The 21,567-nt window shown below is 35.3% G+C and overlaps 1 protein-coding gene across 50 annotated transcripts in view; it reads right to left on the minus strand.

The window, feature by feature from the left end:
- Nucleotides 1-347: 347 nt before the first annotated feature.
- RIMS1 (regulating synaptic membrane exocytosis 1) overlaps nt 348-21,567 on the minus strand; it is a 262,195-nt gene continuing 240,975 nt past the window's right edge. For 43 of the 50 annotated variants that reach the window (XM_039346675.1, XM_039346686.1, XM_039346652.1 and 40 more), the window contains 6 exons: nt 17,559-17,794; nt 8,572-8,713; nt 7,114-7,226; nt 4,923-5,024; nt 2,578-2,717; nt 348-1,689 (listed from right to left, as the gene is read on the minus strand). In XM_039346675.1, coding sequence (XP_039202609.1) covers nt 1,471-1,689; nt 2,578-2,717; nt 4,923-5,024; nt 7,114-7,226; nt 8,572-8,713; nt 17,559-17,794 — 952 coding nt within the window. In that variant the 3' untranslated portion in view covers nt 348-1,470. The other 7 variants (XM_039346689.1, XM_039346688.1, XM_039346697.1 and 4 more) reach the window with 3 other exon arrangements.

The following is a 21,567-nucleotide window of genomic DNA, read 5'->3' on the forward strand; positions in this document are numbered from 1 at the left end:
TTTTGTGAGAAGGGACGAAGAAAAAATATGAGAAGAAATCAAGTTCTAGTACATTATTTGAAGTGATGCCAAGATTATTAAAATAAAAGGAAGGAATGCAACAATGGTTTATCTAGTTATCTGTGGTAAATCTTAATGGATCAGGCTTGATTGACAAGGCTTTAAGGATTTTTTCATAGATAAGATATGGGATGTGGGAAGAAGAGATCATCTGTTGTATTTTAAAGAAGATAAGTTACTAAAATTGTTTATGCTTCTTATGATGAAGGGGGAAGTATTTTTTTATATATTTCTTTCCTTTTCTTTATCATATTCCTATTTTTCGCTCTTTTCTATTTTTATTTCTATTTTTTTCTGTACTTTCTATTTTTCCTTCTATTCTTTTAGTTTGTATTAGTTTCTATCTTTTTAATTGTAAATTTAAATAAAATTACTATTAAAAAAATTCAGTGGAAAATTGAACAATTTCTACCATGCTCTAAAAGGGGAAGCTAAGTCTTTTCAAAAGTAACACAAAAATTCAAACAGTCTAGATAATAACTCGAAGTTTTAGATGTGCAATATTTTCCCAATCAATATTTATATGTGTATGATATGATTCTAATGTTTTTTCTCATGAGCTCTGGTAGAACAACTACTTTACAAAAATAATTGCCAGTATATTAAAATGAAATCCAAAAACAAGCCAAAGCTTGTTTTTTTTTTTTAAAAAAACCAAGTCTGTAACAATAGATGCAACTTCATATTTCTCTCATGCAAACTTTTGAAAACAGGAAAAAAAAACCCCACCTTAATGCATAATGCAAATATATTCTGTTTTTACAACAGTAACAAGCTGTAATAAGAAGCAAACGTAAACCAGAAGTTGGCCATTTATTCTAGTTCTCCACCTATTAATTAAGGGTTGTGGATAAAACCAGAATGGAGGGACAATGGGACAGCTATTGGCATTGCAGGATTGCAAATGAACACTTTCAAAGGTGCTTACAGAGATAGACTTCAGCCCTTTTTTATTTTGTTTTAGAAAAAGAAAGGAAGAGTCTCTGTTAGCATCAAGAAGATTTTTTTTACAAAACTGGCAGGAGAACATAGAAAAAAAAAGTAGAAGAAGTAACAATACAGAAATATCAAGATGTTAACACTGCTTATGGTTTCTGCTGAGAAACAAAATGGGACAGGGGCTCTGCTGAACAATGGTAGTTCCAGTTGAATCTCAAAAGTCTCTCTTCAAATCCTGATAATGATAAACATCAGGCTCATTTTGCTAGATGGATTGACTATATTTTCATATACTGCTTTGCTCAATAGATTTAAGCTGCCTTTTTAATACGCAACTCAGACATATTTTTGGATCAACTACTACAGGCAAAATTGATGTGATGATTGTCTCTTTTCAAAACTGTTCCTCATTGTTGCAAATAGCTATTCCCCTTCCCACTGATTGCCTTGAGTGATATTGAGTTACGTTCATTAAGATCGAATACAGGGAGGCCCAGTTGAACTTTCCAGAGACGACTGGGAGGCCCTGCGAGTCAGAGGAGTCAATGTTGGATCCACCAAGGATGAAGGTGGAAATAATTTATACCAGCCTATTACCACACTGGATAAATCAAGTTCTTCTAACAAGATCTGTGCAACTCCCATGAAACACTTGTGATCCATTCGGCCATAATCTCCCCATACTATCACCTGCAAAGACAAGAGGCAGAATTAACACTTGAGTATCAACTTACTTATTTAATTATTTAGGCTTACATGGAGTTCTAATTAGAAATGACTCTGATTGATGTATGCTCCTTATTACAATATTAAAATGCAATCTGGACCATAAATTTAAAAAAAAATACATGGCAATACAGATCATAAACTAGATCTTGATTACCTTCTGGGATAGAAACAGCAAAAGACCACCTTATCTGCAAGGCTATTCTGTGATTATATATTGTAAGAGGTTTTTAAATTCCAAACAGTTGGAGTTTCCAAGTGTAGTACTTTAGCTTCTTTAGATTGGAAAGCACCAGAGGCATATGATATTTTTGCACTGTTTTGTTGATAAACATACAAGTATAACATAGTAGACTGCAAACATACAGTAAGCAGGAGGCAATCACTTACTGGGTCCAAAAGAAATCCTTTGGACTTTAAAAATTCACAATGTCTTCCAACCAAATCACTGTATCTCTCTTTCTTTTGCTCTCTTTCTGTAACTGCAGATCTTTTTTCCCTTTCTTCTTTTTTGCCCCATAACTCAAATGGGTCTCACAAAGCTTCATTAAGCTCTTTAAGACCAATTTGCTGTCATTGATGACACATCAAGTATTTATCAATTTTTTATGTCGTCTACCTAAGGACAATCTTCCAATAACTGTATCAACATACTACTCTATAAAACAGTGGTACAATTCATTCATTTATTTTATTTATACATTAAATTTATTAACCGCCCATTTCCTGCACAGAGGGGGTCTCATATTTTCTGAGCTGAATTTAGGTCTAACTATGCCAGAGTGTTCAGATTTCAGTTGATATCATTGAAGTGTGATCATAGGCTGCACCAAGATAGAAATATCTACTGACCTGAAGGACTTTACCATGTGAATTTTCATCAAAAACCAACGTCTGTTGATATAAGGGATCAAGGGTTTTCCTGGCAATCCTTGTTTTCTTCTTAGCTACGCATGCCCCATTTTCAAGCAAGTATACTTTGACATATGGCGCTACAAGGTACAAATATGTCATATTTTTACATCTTAAGTTAATAACTCCCTTGTTTTAAGACATTTGTACTATAATAAGAAATTAATTTAAATTACCAACATGATTACAAGAACAATAGCAGCAACTGGTAAGTTACAAAAGAAAAATGTAACGAACCAAATATCTAGGATTCTCCTCTAGTGCATACAACATCTTATGGAAGTATAAATCTGTCGTAACTCTTGGAAACTCAAATATATTTTTAGTTATTGGCATGGTCACTTGGATTATTAACAATTACCAGGAAAATCTTTAGATAAAAGCATAAAAGTATTCTATGTGGTTTAATTCTTAACATTTCTTTTGAAGATCAGAAAGAAAGGTAAAGTACCGGCTAATGATTGTGGATGGATAGAGATAGATAGGCAAACAGAAAGACAGATAAATAGATATTCAATAATCCCTGCAATTTTCTTGACACAATTTTTCAGAAGTGGTTTGCCATTGCGTTCTTCCTAGGGCTGAGACACAGATGGCTGGCCCAAGGTCACTCAACTCACTTTGGGCCCAAGGTCACTCAACTCACTTTGGGCCCAAGGTAGGACTAGAATTCACGGTTTTCAGATTTCTAGCCTAATGCGTTAACCACTACATCGAAGTTGGCCCTCTCTCTCTCTTTATCTTACAGACAAATGATCAATTATAGATTAGGAAAGAATGCCTAAGAGGTAGAAATCTTTTTGCCAGTGGTTAGTGTTTATTGTTTGAGCACAAAAAAAATGGAGCTAGAAAATTACACTTTTCCCTGTAGGGATGTCTGAAATAGTTTTCATTGTATCAGGGATTCTTTTCAGAGATTTGAGCTTCTCCTAGATAGGAAATGACAAGTTACTGACTTGTGCAAAGGAAGGGAATGGCACTCAAGACTTTGGTTACTGGGCTTCAGGGCATCCCTCACTTGCTCTGTAAACTTCTTAATGATGTTGGAAATGTACATTGTGAGTATTGTATTGCATCGGAAGATTTCTTAAGTTATGACACTCTTTTGTCATCTGCTCTATGAGGAAGTATACAGGGAAATCCTATATGTAGCTACTCAGAAGTAAGCCTCATAAAATAGAATGAGCTTTATTCTCATACTAAAAAAAACATTGCAATTTAACTTCTCATGTAATTCTGGCAACATCTATTGGCTTTATAGCCAGTAATATGTTTATGCATAGAGAAACAGATGAAAATCATAAAACGTATTTAATCTTAAGTTGTTTTGCCTGCTGAAGGGGCAAATGTGAGTAAAACACATTTGTTTTTATACCATCGTTTTTGTCCAACACCAAATGGTTCATTAGGCATTTCTGTTAAACAATGCCATGTGCTTTATAGTGCATACCATGAGCAAAACGTTGTAACCATCTACCACATTTTATGATCTTGGGCATTCTCTTAGTGTTAGGAGAGCCAAGCAAAGCTCCCCCCCTTACCCACTCTTTCATAACTTCTCTAATTATTCTTGCAGTGATAATTATAGGAGATATGATATTTGGGTATTAGATCTGTCATTCCAAGAATAGCCATTCATGGCACTTCCTCTAATTTACATCTCTCTCTCTCTCTCTCTCTCCCCCTCCGTCTGTCTGTCTGTCTGTCTGTCTGTCTGTCTGTCTGTCTATCTATCTATCTATCTATCTATCTATCTATCTATCTATCTATCTGCATGCATGCATGCATCCATGCATGCATGCATATACAAAATATATTTACATTTATGTATTAATAATAGAATGGCAAAACACATGAATGTACAATCAGGAAAAAGTGTAGTGGTAGCAGTGAAGCTAGCTTAAATATCTCCCTAGATGACTGTGATTATGCTACAGTTCTGAAGAACAAAAGGTAAAAAGAAAGAACATCCCCAGGAGCATCTGGGGGGGGGAGCAAAAAAGGTTGACATGGTGGCCTTGTGATTGAAGACAACAAAACACCCACAAAAAGGTGTGTGGGTCTTCAATTGTACACTTGCTGCCACCATCTTGACTTTTTGGGCCCTTTCTGACAGATGCCCTTCGAAATTCACAACAGTTCTGTGCATAGAGCAATGTTTGAATGTTTGTTCAATCCATATTTGGGGACATTGCATCCTTCATACCCACTGAAAAAATGTGGACCCAGAGCACCCCAAATGTTGATGGCATCATCAACATTTGGCTAGGTAGAACTTTTCTTACCTGGGGTAGATTTAGAGCCAGGTTTCTGTATTAGGCCTCGAGCTCTAATGACTTCCACTTCTAATTGTCCTTTCTTATCCACCATTCCAATCTGAATATCTCCTAAGACAGAGATGGAATGATCATATTAATCGAAGGAAGGAAGGAAGGAAGGAAGGAAGGAAGGAAGGAAGGAACGAACGAACTAGTTGTATAGTGTACCTCAATTTGTGCTACTTATTTTATTAAGCACTTCCATGCTGACTTGCTAAATTTTCTACCTTTTTTTTTTCAATTGGTTTAACTTACATTTTTAGCTAACTGGCACAACTTCTTTTATGTAGTATGCAATGTAGACTAACATCAAAGGCCCAAACAGAACAATACATTTAAATGTAATGGCCTTGGTTGACTGTCAATAATAAAAATGATAGCCTTATGGCAGCCGGAATCATTTCAAAGAACAAGCTCCACAGTCCTGTCCTGCTATACATATTCTGTTTTTCCCCCACAAAAAAATCTGTTTGGTACCCACTGGGCATCAGCAGAGGGTGCAATAACTCAAGAGTTTTCCAACTAGAACAAGATTTAGATCTCTGATATATTAGAGAAGCTTCCCAAAATACTTTTTTTAAAAGAACAAATGTTTCACTTGGTTTTCTATGTTAGAATATCTGCAGAGCCTATTAAAAATTAAAAGCATAAACAGCGGAAATAAAATGTCACTGGGAAAAATAAATTGTTTTCAGCCTAAGTCATGCATGGACTGATTGTAGAACTGCAGTGACTAAAACCCAGCAGGTGTATTATTTATAACTAAAAAGTCAAGCAATCATTTATAATACAACTGACTCAGTGGTATCCCAAACATAGCTAGTACGTCTCTAAATGAATAACATTACATAGAAATAAACAAACTCTACCCTAAATAAAAATACAATAACAGCTGAAGTTGTGGCCAGTTGTATTCCTGCTCAGGAAACTTTCTGTTTTTTCTACTTCTGATTGTCATAAGTCAAAACTGTTGGCATCAAGTGAACAGTTTTCAAAGAGAAGTTGGCCTACTGGTAGATCTTCAGACAGAAGTTCACTCTCTACAAAGGAAGCCATTTGGGAAGAGTGAATTCACCCATGCTTGTAGTTTGTATCTTACATTAATATTGGCACCATCCTAGTGCACTACATATATAATTCATTATGTTCTGGGAGAGATCATGGGACTGAGAAATTCCAAGAAGGAGAAAGGAGCTAAATAGTTACAAGTGGCTCAGAATTCAACTGTTTTATGCATTAGAGTTGAGTGATGTTTCAGCACTTCAATTTAACTCTGAAAAGAGCATCTCTTTGAAACTGCTTCCTAAAGCAAATGGCCACTTGACTCTGAAGCATGAAGGAAATGACCTGCTCAGCCTTCTATTACAGCCTTCTATTATACAGATGACAAGTGACAGTAGCCCTTGCCCCAAATCTTTGTCTCCTTTGTCTCCCAGGATAGACAGCCCGCTGTTCACATGAAGTTTCCCAACCTGGAGATTTTTCTGCATTGTTTGCCCAGGTGTTTTGGTGAATGGTTGAAAGAATCAAGGGGTGCAAAAAAAAAAAAAAAGCTCTTTTGTACTGCTCAGCTCTCCTGCCTGTTTGCTAGCTCACGTGAGGAGCCAGTTGCTTTAAATTCATCGGACTGGATCCAGAAATCTCACGAGTGGGTGGAAGGTACAGGATTCAGGGAAACACAGCAATTCCAGCTTTTCTTTCCCTTGTAGTACCTTGGCTTCCCTGAAAATTTGTCCCAGAGGGTTCCCCCCCCCCTCAGGACAGTTGGTGGAGGAAGAGTTGTAAATACAACGGGGAACTACACTTTTGTTTTGCAAGATTTCCCACAGATTCAAATGCCCTTTTAAGTAACAGAAGGGCAAAAGTGGATTCAAGCTATGTTTTCTGGACATCGTTGTTCATCTACTTGAATGTTTTTGCTAGCGTGTGATTAAATGTTTTCAGCAATAATAAAAAATCCTAAGTGAAAAGAGAACATAAATCTTAGAGCTTTGTACCACAAGCTTAGTACAAAGAAAAGTCCCAAAAGGACTTTGGGTGAAAAGTGGGACAAATTTTAAAAACTGCTTAATTAGATAAGGACCTGACCACCCTGCTCTCAAACAATGCATTTTTAAACATCTAATCTGTTTTACAGGTAAAGGAAATCTACTCTTACCCATGGCAGGAGTTGCTAAAGTCTGTCGTCCCACTAGTTGAGCCGGTCCAAGCCCATCTAGAAAATCACTGAACTGACTATCAGCACCCAGTCGAACTCCAGGAAATATTAGGCTGTAACAAAAACAGTAGAAGGGCTAAAACATAATTCATATTATGTGGCTATATTATTTTGGCATGACTCTTTTTTCAAATGCACAGCTACAAATGAACATATGGAATGTAGAACATTGCCATATTCTTGAACCCTAGTCTTTTTGGAAATCTTACTCATTTCCGAAATTGTCACATAAAACAGGACAATATTAGTTCTATGGAAACAAAGAACCCCACTGTACACAATGAGCTCAAATGAAAGCATCAGGTGTTCTGAAGTACAATTCCCACCATGCCCAGGCAGCATTATGGATATGCTGACTCTAGATAATTGTAAAGACAATAAAGAAATATCCTCATTTTTTTTCTAGAAGCTCTGTATGTCTATTGTTCCCTTGGTCTAGAAACATCTAGAGGCAACCCAATCCCTTAGGCGGGGGGGGGGGGGAATGGTGTGCACCCAGTCCAGTTCCAACACAGCTGGGGAAAACATTCCTTCAACTTCTTTTTCCTATCCACATACAAGAACTGTATCCTATCATGACAACATTAGCCTGATAGCAGAGTTTGGCAACGTATTTAGGACCAAAGGCCTTATTAAATATGTATGGGTTTGGATTAATACAGCCAATTGACTGAAGAACAATCTTATCTTATTTTCAGAGATGAGTAGATTCTTTATTTAAGTATGCCTGTCAAAATTTACATTTATCAATGTGAAAAAAAATCGTAACATTCTGACTGAATGACAGATTCAATCTTGGATCAGATTGAGGCTGCTGCTTTTCTGCATCATAGCAGTTCCAGTTTTGATCAATGACTGGCTAAAAGGAAACTGAAAACCTCAGCAAAACATCCCACATTTAAAATCAAATTATAGCATTTGAAATTCCCCGATCCACCTTTGGGGCCTCTATTAAAGCTATCACATATTAAAACAGCAATTTAGGCTAAAGTTTTCTCCTGGGACCTTCAGGCAATAAGTCTTGCCACAGCATAACCAGTGATATTTTATCCTAGAGAGTCAGCAGAATCACCCAAGAGAATCGGGGAAGTACTTTTTCTTTACTAGTGAGCAACCACAATTCCCACTCAATTCATCTGCAATGAGACAGCAGGGTTTTTAGGTTAACCTTGTCTCAATTTATCTTCCTCTGCTGTCCTATATAGGCACTATTGCTGCTAATTCTGTATATTCTTCCTTCTCCCCTTCTTTAAAAGATTGGCTCTCCTGCCTGGTTGCCACAGTTGACCTGCCCCCCTGCTGCAACACTTTGGACACCCTAAGCTTCCAACGTTGCCATAAATCAGCCTGCCCGTCTGACACATATAATGGGTCTGGTTTTCAGAGGCTTCAACTCACTTTCCTTCTGAGCTGTAACTATTGATACTACCATCAGTTGATTCCCGACTGGGCTGCCGAACCATGCGACTTCTCATTTCTGCTGCCATTCCTGTCTCTGTGCTTCTTTGTATAGTGCTTTTCAGCTTTTTGTTGCCAGTCTCTGCAACAGGCAAAAAAACAGAAAGTAGTAGAAACTGTAATAGGAATACTTTATGGGGAATTTTTAGAAGGTTATAAAAGTGTTGTAGTTATGTATGTTGTTCACTATAGACTAAAAGTAGAGAATGTTGAACTAAACACACCTCTAAATAATAGGCAATAAAACTGCATCATAATCTTATTCGTAGCAAGCATACTGTCCTATAGATTACACATTTCAATCCATTCATTATTTTATCTACTCTCCCTAAGAAATCCATTAACACTATCTTGCAATTAAACAACTCATTATATTTTTTTCAGATAAATCTGTTTTGATCTTTTTTATATATATTTACCATCTGTAGCTACAATGCTACATTTACTTTTATCTGGAGTGTAAGTTTAACTCAATTCCATTTAAACCAGGGGTGTCAAACTGCCAGCCTGCAGTTTCATCATACCAAAGCCGTGCCCACCCCATTGCCGGCAATGCAAAAAGAGTTGCAATATGACGTGATGTGACGAATTTGACACCTGTGATTTAAACAAAAGACAAGGAACTGCATCACAGCTATTGTTTTTTTAAAGAAAGACACAATGCAATGATTCCTCATTCTTTTACTGCACATTTAAGAGCGCATTTATGATGCAATGCTGGTTTTAGTAATAGTAGTAAAGTTGGAAGGGACCTTGGAGGTCATCTAGTCCAACCCCCTGCTTGGGCAGGAAACCCTAAACCATTTCGGACAAATGGCTGTCCAGTTTCTTCTTAAAAACTTCCAGTGTTGGAGCATTTACTGCTTCTGGAGGCAAGCTGTTCACTGATTAATTGTTCTCACTGTCAGGAAGTTTCTCCTTAGTTCTAGGTTGCTTCTCTCCTTGATTAGTTTCCACCCGTTGCTTCTTGTCCTGCCTTCAGGTGCTTTGGAAAATAGCTTAATTCCCTCTTCTTTATGGCAGCCCCTGAGATATTGGAATACTGCTATCATGTCCCCCCTTGTCCTTCTCTTCGTTAAACTAGACATACCCAATTCTAGCAACCGTTCCTTATATGTTTTAGCCTCCAGTCCCCTAATCATCTTTGTTGCTCTTCTCTGTACTCTTTCTAGAGTCTCAACATCTTTTTTACATCGTGGTGACCAAAACTGGATGCAGTATTCCAAGTGTGGCCTTACCAAGGCATTGAAGAGTGGTATTAATACTTCACGTGATCTTGATTCTATCCCTCTGTTAATGCAGCCTAGCACTGTGTTGGCCTTTTTGGCAGCTGCAGCACACTGCTGGCTCATATTTAAGTGATTGTCTACTAGGACTCCGAGGTCCCTCTCACAGTTACTACTATTGAGCATGGTGCCACCTATGCTGTACTTGTGCATTTGGTTTTTCTTGCCTAAATGTAGAACCTTGCTTTTTTCACCATTGAATTTCATTTTGTTAGTTATTTTGTGAATGTGTTCAGCAATTTCACCCAACCTGATATTCTCCAGATATGTTGGATTGTGATGCCTATCTACCCACAAGGAGAGCCCAGGCTGATAAAGATGAGGGGGAATGTAATGTCTACTTCTGAGCATATCACAAAGAACACAATCAACTGAAGTGGTGCAAGATCCACCGCTGACTTTATAATTTCAAGAAACGCTATTTTTCCTTCATGTGGTAGCCCTTTACTATACCCTGATTGCAGGCTGCCCAATAGGGTGATTTTCTACAAAAATCCCAACTGAGCAGACCAAATTATTCATGAGCAAGACTTCCATTCATAAAACAGATATGGGATGTTCATTCTGACAATCATTCTTTCAGGTGTGTTAAGCCATTCCTTTGAAATGGTTACTGTAAGCTTTTTGTGAATTCTGATGAACAGCTGCATCAGGCCACCAGGAAGTAAATACTGAGCATCAAACAGCATTTGGTGGTGGCTTATGGTCACTTGGAAATCACGCAAATGGCAAACACCTTCAAAATGCATGCAATTTAAATAAATGTCATCATGTTAAAAAAAAGTTCATAAACAATTGATAAACACAATTCATCATCCAATTATGTTGTTGACAGATATGTGAAAATTCTTTCAAGAAAATATTTGATATAAGGTCTTCCCATCTGAGCATGTCATTAACAATGGAAATACACTCTTTTGGATCCTCACAACCTCCTCTCTGTGGATTTGCATCTGCTGCCTTTTATGTGTATCTTGTTTCAGCTGCAGAGTGAGATACATAGCTGTTTCATTTGACAACACCTCTACAAATAATGGCTAAACTTAAAAATACCAGCCTTTTCTACTAGTCATAACTGCAGTTATTCACCTGCCCATTGCAATTCATAGCATTCAATGCTTCTGTTCACCTGCCATTCAGGATTTGAAAGTTAAGATACAGAGTAAACTGTTCAGATGCCACTACCAAAACACGGTCATTTAATTAGTACTTCTGAATTTCATTGAAATGTTAATTATGATCATGTAAATGACAATATACATTACTAAATACATCACTGTAAGAAACATAGATCTTGATAAATTAACATATTCCTGAAGATCTATTGCAGAGTATATAAAGACAATAAGGCTTAAGTAAGGTTACACTTAAACCACGTTTTGCGGCTGAGAACTCTAAAGCATGTCAGTATTTAAACACACACAATTTCAAATGTGAAACAGGAATTAAAAAGTTTAAACCTCTACCGAGCATGGCTGTTTTCTAGGCATCTCTAGTATATGAGTTACACAAAATGAACTATCTGCCAGAAATGTCTGATCGTACATCTTTGAAACTAGAGAGTAAGTGACAGGCTTATAATGGATGTGGAGTGAACTGTCCTTCAATGATTAGATAAAGGAAATGTTTAGTCAATATACTGACTAATGTTCTAGAAAGGTTAAATAATTCAACCGATTTGTTTTTTTGAAATCCAAGTTTATAAGTACTTTATAACTTTGTTTTTTGTTGATCAGAAATAGCAATGCTCTTGAGAAGTAGACAATGTTTGATTTTCCTATTTCAAATAGACATTTGGGATACTTGTACACTTTTGTTTACATAACACATTGACTTCATAATAGCCAGGACTCTGCAATGGGCTATGTTCCCATGGCAATTTTTCTTTTTTCTTTTGAAGGAGAGATAAGATTAAGGTTTTAAACAGAAATCATTCAATTGGAACTTGTGGTACTATTCTACACACATATATTGAAAAGGTTCAACAAACCATTTGTACAGAAAAGTGTTAAAGTAAGAAAAATTAAGGATTCATATTTCATATAAAAGATTCTGATACATGATTTTAAAACAAGTATTCAGGTAAAAGAGCTGCTTTGGGAAACAAAAAACAAATTAATTTATAAATATATTTTGAATATATAAATGATTATGGATACATAAAAAAGTCTGAGTTTTAAGATATTATTGATGAAAGCACAGTTGAAATACTGGAGATAAAAATGACCAGTTGTAAAAGAAATGCATTCATAAGGGTGTATTTTTTTTTCACTGAAAACAGAAAAGTAGACAAACTTTACAAATCTGATCATTTTGCATATAACTTAAAACTTCTAACTAAAGTGGAAGGAAGAAAACCATTGAAATATTTAATCCAGAGGTGTTAAAAGGCAGAAGAATCAATGTCATCAGAGCATGTGTAACTCCATCAATCAATAAACTGTATCACTTCTCAAAAATCTTGGAAGCAGTCCCGTATACATGGTTAATTTCTATTTTTTAATTGACAAAAGGACAAATTAAATATACAATTGATGAATTATTCTCTTACTTGCATTTAGTGTAAATGTAAAGAAAATTAAACCATGTTTAATGTTTATCCAGTATCCATCTATCATGTTTAGAAATATAACCTCCAGCCTGCCATTCTTATATCTGGGAAAAGCTGTGCACTCCTGATCTATCACTCAAGGGCATCTCTCATGAAAGACATATTTGTCATAGCCTCTAAACAACCCACTTATATTTAAGAGGGAGAAAAAAAAAATCTCTCCCCCCTCCCCCATCCCATTCTAGTCTCTCTGTTGGATGGAAGGAAGGTTCTAAAGAGGGACCAGTGAACTATACTCAAATTTGTATAGTCTATTCCATTATCTATTTGAAAGATGCATTATAGCATAATTTCTCTTGAAATGACCTGCACTCAGTCTCAGGAATGACTGTCCTCATTCAGCATATTGCTTCATGTCAAAAATAAGATAGCAGATCAAGCAAAAGTGCAACTTTTATGTTACTATCCAAAGGGCATCTTTCCATTACTGGAAAAGCAATTTACAATAGGTAATACAGCAAAGCCATCCTTACAAAGAAACAACATGCTTCTTTAGTGTTTCTTTTTTTAAGAAACAGGGCATTCAAGGATTGTTGAGATGATTATCTCCTAAACATTTTTTTTTTCTGAAGATGCATCTCTGAAGAATATAGTCATTTTTTTAAACATTCAATTTACCAGATCGCAGCAATTTAAACAACAAACCACGAAAAGTGAAGTTTTATCTACTACTATAATTTACTAATTACTAATTTACTAATTACTACTAACACACTTTAAACATTTTTCCTAACATTCAGTTATTTTACTAATTGATTTAACATTAACTGTGAGAGAGATCTTGGAGTCCTAGTGGACAATCACTTAAATATGAGCCAGCAGTGTGCTGCAGCTGCCAAAAAAGCCAACACAGTTCTAGGCTGCATTAACAGAGGGATAGAATCAACATCACGTGAAGTATTAATACTACTTTATAATGCCTTCGTAAGAGCACACGTGGGAGCCGCAATGTAAAAAAGATGTTAAGATTCTAGAAAGAGTACAGAGAAGAGCAATAAAGATGATTAGGGGACAGAATGGTTGCTGGAACTGGGTATGTCTAGTTTAATGAAAAGGATTATGATATGATAGCAGTGTTCCAATATCTCAGGGGTTGCCACAAAGAAGAGGAGGTCAACCTATTCTCCAAAGTACCCGAGGGCAAGATAAGAAGCAATGGATAGAATCTAATCAAGGAGAGAAGCAACCTAGAACTAAGGAGAAATTTCCTGACAGTTAGAACAATTAATCAATGGAACAACTTGCCTCCAGAAGTTATGAATGCTTCAACACTGGAAGTTTTTAAGAAGAGACTGGACAATTGTTTGTCTGCAATGGTGTAGGGTTTCCTGCCTGAACAGGGGATTGGACTAGAAGACCTCCACGGTCCCTTCCAACTCTGTCATTCTATTCTATTAAAACTGATTATACCTTTGACGGAAAACAGACTTATATAGCATACATATTATACAAACATATCTTAAGCATAAGCAAAGTTAAATATTGTCTACATTAGTAAATCTTCAGTAGGAAATATATCATAAACCTTCAAAAATCTGGATGGAAAATCAAATGTAGGTTCTCAAGTGCCCTTTCATAAATGTGCACCCACACCCACATTCACACAGATATAATCTGCCATTAGTTTTTGTTATCTGTGTCTGTTTGCTCCTCTGAAAGCAAAAATGGTCAGGAGATCATAAGCAAGATTGTTTCTACCTTACACAACCATATACTATTGGCTTTTTTGGAAAGTAGCATACCAATGCTAAGAACCTGCTGTGCTAGCTCTTTACAACAAACACCTGCTGGTAACCATGTGGTGTGTCCTAACCTCTCAGCAAGGACACCCATTTCTTACATCCTGAGCATTTCATGACTTTTTGCAGAGGTCATCTTCATTTTATTCAAGAAGACCCCATGCCCATTTCTGGAAGAATCATAAAAGGATGATACAACTAAGAAATCGAAGAAGAAAGATTTATTGGGCAGCATCTTTAAAGAAACTCACCCCCTGCAGCAATCAACAGAAAGCATAAGAGCACAACCCTGAAAATCAGTTTTTAAAATATTGCTCCACATCCCCCATCTTCAGAGCTCAAGGGGATGATCATGATGTTGCCAATTCTCCAGCACTGCTCTTGGTTTTATAATACCAACTAATTCCTGACAGGCAGAGAGCAATTGTTTATATCTGTTATATAAATAGTTGAACAAATGAAGCAATTCAAGGAAGAACACCACAAATCACCTAAAGTGAAACATTAAAACACGGAGTCAGATCTCCTGCATTATAATGAAAAGGGCTCTGAATCCTTAACAAGTAAGGTTTCTGTATCCCTGATGGCTGCAGCTCAGATCTGAGGTAGTTTTACTTATGAGCAAAATCCAATCCATACTAGGAAAAGTTATAAATATGCTTGAGCCTTAGTTTATATCAAGTTCTTTCCATGAATGGAGTACATCCATATTGTCCCTTAACATTTGCTTGTAAATAAGCCCTATATAAGTTATATAAGCAGCTCATTGAATGTAAAAGGGTTACATTTAATGATACCCAGGTAATTGAATATAAAAATTACATACAAATGTAAAACATAGAATGGACTTGGTAATAGCTTGGTAAATCTAGTTCCGAAGCTTTTATATAAAATGCACATGCATTGTTCACATATCATACTTCTTCACTGCAGATTTCATCAGTTTGTGAGCTAGAGTGTAGGACAAAGGAAATTGATATAAACACTTCATGAGAACAGTCATTTTACATATGAAAAAACCACTTCATTAAGTAATCTGAATGTAGAAGGCTATTAGTGAAGTGAAATGAGTAGAGAAATCAGAATAATGTGAACATTTATAACCATGAATACACCTGTTCATTTTTCCCAGATTATATTATAGCAATTTATATCTTCATAAAATATTCATTTGTCTTGACAAAACACATACAAAATCACATTAGCAATGGCTAATAACATCGTAAACTGTATCCACAATTCTAACACAACTATTATTACAGCTATTTAAAATATGACCCTATCAAGAGAAGTATGGCATTGTTCAGAACTGCCAGCAGAAGCCCCATGTGCAATGAATGGCTTTGTCATCCAGTAGCAAGGCACACAAAGAAACCGCCTCACAAGTTCTTATTTAATACAATATTCATTAATTCATTGAAAGTTGCAAATCCCCCCTTCCCTGAAAATGAAAGGAACCATAATAATTCTACTATACTAAAATTGTGTTTGGCAGTCAACACATCAATTAAAAAAAAAGAAGACAAAGCTAAGAATTAATGGAAGGAAGGAAGGAAGGAAGGAAGGAAGGAAGGAAAAAGTCTCTGAATACACTGAACTAAAATGACTACACAAACAATGTACATCTATCATACATCCATCACTCTGTTGAAACAGGAGTTATTTTATTCCATTCATAGATTATATTAATTCTTGTCTCTTCATAGAAAATAAAGAACAAAACAATTATAGTGAGAGTAAAAGTAATGTCAGCTGCCAAGCTGAGCCAAAACTTCATTGTTAACTATTTTCTGACAAATATATATATGATCCAACATTGCTTAACACAGCAGTCTTTGCTAGTGTTGTACTATATAAAAAACCCAAAACATATACCAGTATCAATTAAGAATACATTGAATGTTTATGTAAACTATGAATCCTTAAAGTAACCCAATCTATTTTCAATAGAACATATTTTTATGGATAACATAATCTTCATCACAATAAGTTTTATTACAATAGAATATAGAGTTAAATATCCACAACTGAGGCTAACCATATCTTTTATACATATGAGTACAGACAAGAACGACCAGGGTGTCTTCGTTCTTCATGTAACACTTTAATCAAGAGAGTGAATGTAGGAAATCAACACAATGGAGAGGCTCTCGTTTAAGGTACAAGTCTGAAGCATTTTTATTTGGAAGTAAAACCTATTGAAATAAATGAGATAATACACTTAATGTCTGATGGCCCCATTCTTGTAAGAGGTAAAACTCAACATTGATTTGTGAGAGACGCAAAGTACTCCGAAGCTCTGGGGTGCCTGTTTGATAAATAGAAAAGCGCATTTAATCATAGCTCTATTCAGAAGACCTAAAATGAGTAGAGTTAATTTTGCAAACTATTTCTGATATGAGCATTCAGTTAGAAATCTAGGTATCAGAAGAGATCATGTTCACGCTGCCACATTGACTGGGATTGAAATACTGTTTAAGAAGTACTGCCCAAAACAAATTAGGACCATTTTCTTCAAAAATCTTGCTCGGGCAAATATGTCACATAAAATGACTTTGAATATTATTAATTCCAGATATTTACTGTACAATAGATTGACACATACTATACACTTACGCATTTTCATCTGAAGATTTATTTGAAAACCAAGTATATATAAACTATCCTGGGTTATTTAGGCAGCTGAATTCTGTTTACCTTATCAGTGCTAATGAGGTGGAAAAAGGGTCAATTAATTAATCATTTTTTTTAAAAAAGGCAGGATAAAGTAAGATAATCCAATCAGAAATATTTGACATACCTGCAGACTGTGATAATCTTGACGATGAAATCACCTCCTATAAATGTGACTAAACCCTATATTTAAATCAAAATTTTCTTCTTTCTTTTCTTTCTTAAGCATCAGCTAAGGAGAGCTACACTTATCAGAATGAGGAATGGATTCATGGATTTGAAGAGAGCTGTGAACCTTAAAGCACTGTTCCCTCTCTCTATAGTACCCCTGTTCTTTCTTTAGGCTATAGAAATGAAGCTTTTATGGTTTCTAAAGTACCTCGAGAAAAAAAAACTTTAAAAGCATGTTACATAGCATCATGCTATATTCTTATTAGTTTGCTTGACTGAGCTCTTATATATATATATTCAGGTCAAAGTACATCATAATGGGCAAAACAAAATTCCAGAGTGCTTATTTTACAATATTTCACAGTTGTCACTAGTGACAGGCCCACAAGAAAACAGCTTCTTCTCAGATACCTCTATCATCCTGCTACATTTATTTATCTCACTCACCTGTTTGACTAAGCTGGGATGTGCTTCTGCTTCTGCGAGATACCATGGCAACTACTTTGGCACTAAGGCTTGATCTTCTCTTCTTCCCACCTGTTCCAACTGTCCCAACTGCGGTATCTGATTGACTCCCATCATTCTGTTCCAGCTTATATACTTCTCCACTCACACTTGTGCTCTTTGTGATGATTCTCCCTGAAGTCCCCATCCTTCCGCCTTGCATTTTAGGAGTAAACGTACTATATTTTCAAAATAAAAACATACATATACATTTAAATTATGAGTTTAAAACACACTAGTGTTTTCTAATAACATTGGTTTAACTTCTGCCTAAACCTTGATAAGAATACTTTCAAACTTCTTTGATACTTTCAAATGCTAGTTCTTAAAAGTAATGTCCCCCCTTCTCCAATCAGCTAATTAAAACAATCCCTCAGTTTCCATTTCCATTTATTAATTTAATTATATTCTTATATCCCAGTTGTAGTGTGAAAGGTCATGATTTTTCCTGATAAGAACTTTCAAAGTGAAAGATTTAAAATACTATGCTATGCTATAATTATGATCTATCATTCCTCCCATTAAATCTGTATAAAATGGGACACAGAGTTTGGGAGTAAACAAACTTGCCATCCACCCAGATCTCTTGTTTGAAACAAAATTCTAAGGGAATATAATGTACAATCTAAATAAAGTTCTCTGATAAAGTTATATTGGGGGAAATGAAAAGAGATACTTTTCCAAATTCCTTCATTTAACTGGAATATGAACCTGAAAACAACCTGAAAAACTGATTAGTCACTAAAGTATTATTTAAATGACAACATTAGTTTACAAACATTGGAAAAGAAAGTTCAATCTTATGCCATTATGTGAAACCAAGGACATTTTCTTTGAGAATATTTTGTTTAATCCAATATGCAGAAATCTGAAAACCCTAAGGAACTGTTCCACATTGCCCAAATGATTTTTTTAACTATGTGAAATAAGGGCAGCCAATTTTGACATGACATTTGTAGCTATTAATATACTATATAATTGTACCTTATCATACAATTCTTTACATGCATATTCAGAATTAGAACCTATTAAATTAATAGAACTTCCATCTGAGAGTTAAACTAGAGAAAGGTGAAATTGTAAAAAAAAATACCTGAGGAATACCAAAAATAGAACAACCATGATTGGGCAAAAATTAATGGAAGTGGGAGCAACTTCTAATTTCCTGCCAGCTTCTACATTGATATTGCTTGTGGGAAGTTGATGGGGAGCGTCAAAAATCACAATTGTGTGACTATGGCTGACGACAGCAGCGCTGCAGTGGCCACAAGTTTACAAATACAACTAGTCTGAAGATAACTTGAAATTTCAATTCCACAGGAGAAATGGATCTCTTGTTTGCATTCTTTTAATGCATTTGAGGTACCTTCAAAAATTCTGCCCTAGCATGCACCATTTTGCCTAATTGAAAATTACAAATAAAAGGACAGGAGAATTTTCAGTGGTATAGAGATTTATTTACATGGGACAATGCTTAATTCTCTTTTGAAATAAATTGATGTTATTTTTTCTGGATCTACTTCTTTCTTCCTGTTTTTTTCTCCTTGGAAAAAACATCTTGCAGCCAAACTGCCTGTTATCAAGCAGTCAGTGGATTATTGCATGTGTTGCAATGCGCACATGTTGTGGATTGTTAAATTGAGTAAAGAAAGGATTTATTACACAGAAACAGAAAACATGACTGGCACTGAAAGAAGACTGGCAATGAAGTAAGAAACAAAAGACTAAAATACAAGATAATAAAGGACTATTGTTTGAGCAATTCTGATGTGATCTTTTTTTTTTGCCACCAAATTTTAACCATTACAAATCAATTTTACTCTGGTTAGGGTTAGATTTTTCTATCACAGCTACCCTACTTTATATAAGAATTTCCTATTCTAACATAGGAACCCCAAAGATGAAAAATGTAGATTGGTTTTTATAATAGCAGCCACAATATTATCATCACGACCATCATCCCAAAACAAGAAAAAAAAGTCAGTTCTTTCCTTAACATCAAGGGCAGGACACAAATCTTATACATGATAAATCTAATTTTTTTGTTGTGAAACAAATTAATTACAATATTAGCCATGTCTATTATTGAGCGACTATTTTAATTTTCCATTCTCAAATGCTCAAAGATGAATCTTTCTTGAGATCTACTCCCCTGAAAATTTGATATCAGTGGAGTTAGTCAGCTATAGTTTTTGGTGGATTTCATTTAAAAATAGGTAATTATGAAGAAATCATCTTAGTATTTATTCTTAACCATAACCACCTTTTATCAGAATAAAACTAGATAAGTAAGAAACAAAATGAATTAAATCCTCAACCCTGGGAAAACAAAAAAGTCATTCATTACACACATTTGTTCTTGAAATAAATAGTGAAGCTCTTTGCTTTACTGCTATTGTTTTGAATGTATCACAATTATTAATTACACAAGGATTAGGATGCAGGATAGACACATAACATAATTTTTTGGGGAAGACTAGAATTCACAATATTCCAGCTTCTAGCTTGGTGCCTTAACTATTACTCCAAACTATACAGTATAGATTTCCATTACAATATTAGAAATAATTAAGATAAGAAAATCCTAGTGATATGTCACTGTGATTGTTGTCAAACATTCTGATAATTACATGTCCCAAATCTCTTATTAAAGGGATAAGAAATCATAATCCTTGATACAATAGTTCTGAGATAAGCAGTTTACTAAAATCTATACTAGGTACTGAGATGCCTTGGAAAATTACATTTCCCAGCATCCTTGATGCACCTGTCTTCTAAGGCCTTCCTCATCATGGGCCATCAACCACCGGTGCTTCATCTCTACACTTAAATTCTAAGGGAAGGGAAGATTACAGAAGCTTCCAGTGATCACTAATGAGCATCAAAGCTAAACTTGGGGGAGTGATTTTTTTTTTCCTGGTAATTGAGAGATACCGTGATTTGACTGAGCCTATCTGAATCAAGTGAAAGTTTTACTACACCGCAACCCAGAAAACCTTGTGGTAACCCTGTATGGCTATTGGACAGTGTCTCCCCCCTCCCAATAATGGAGCAATCCTATTAGCCTACTTAGCCTGCAGGACAATTAACCTTTGAAAACTGAAGGTTTCAAAAAATATTTCACAGGAATATCTCAAAAAGAAGGCAGCCCTTGGGGCATTTATAAACTTAAATTAGCTTTCTATTTTAGGATTAAATAAAGAATTGCTGAATAACTGCCACTTAGTTCTGAAAAGAATTTCAGAATTTGTATGTGAAATAGGGACATCTAGAGCTCAAAAACAAAATATCAAGCTTCTATCAAGATTCATATCCAGATTTTTGAGGAACCCTAAAGCAAATTTAGATCTTTCTGATGGATTTAAATTATTCTTAAAATCATCTATTTCTCATTAGAAGAATCCCATCATCATTGAGAGATAAATACAAATTAACTAAAAGAATTAATGTGGTCCTATCAAAAGCTGAGCTATTCAAACAATCAACATTGTATATTTTGATGGCACAAGCAAGCTACACTTCACTGTAATCATCAGTGTTTTATTTCAATGATGTGATGCAACAATGGAAATAAAAAGGCATACTTTACTTATTGTGGGATTCAAATTGAGCAGCATGTTAAAATAATATAAATTGGTCATTCTAAGTTTCTCAAAATAATCTTTCAACATGTAGTTCAATTATATGCATACAAATAAGCATATGACAACACTCCTCCCCTCAGATTCAGTTTAATACATAACAAACATCACATTGAAGGCTGTATAATTTTAGTTTGCCAAATAAACTTACACATTTAATATCTGTTTTGTAAAATGACTCACCTATGCACTCTATGAAAATACATCTTTTTTTGAAATGAAGGCCAGCAGCACAGATGCTTCTGCACAAGATGTGAGTCACTATTTTTCGATCTTGTTGATCTCTTAGCATGGAATCTTTGATAATTTCA

Source organism: Crotalus tigris, unplaced genomic scaffold, assembly GCF_016545835.1.
Source record: "Crotalus tigris isolate CLP2741 ecotype Arizona unplaced genomic scaffold, ASM1654583v1 scf7180000018016.4438896, whole genome shotgun sequence".
Lineage (NCBI taxonomy): Eukaryota > Metazoa > Chordata > Lepidosauria > Squamata > Viperidae > Crotalus > Crotalus tigris.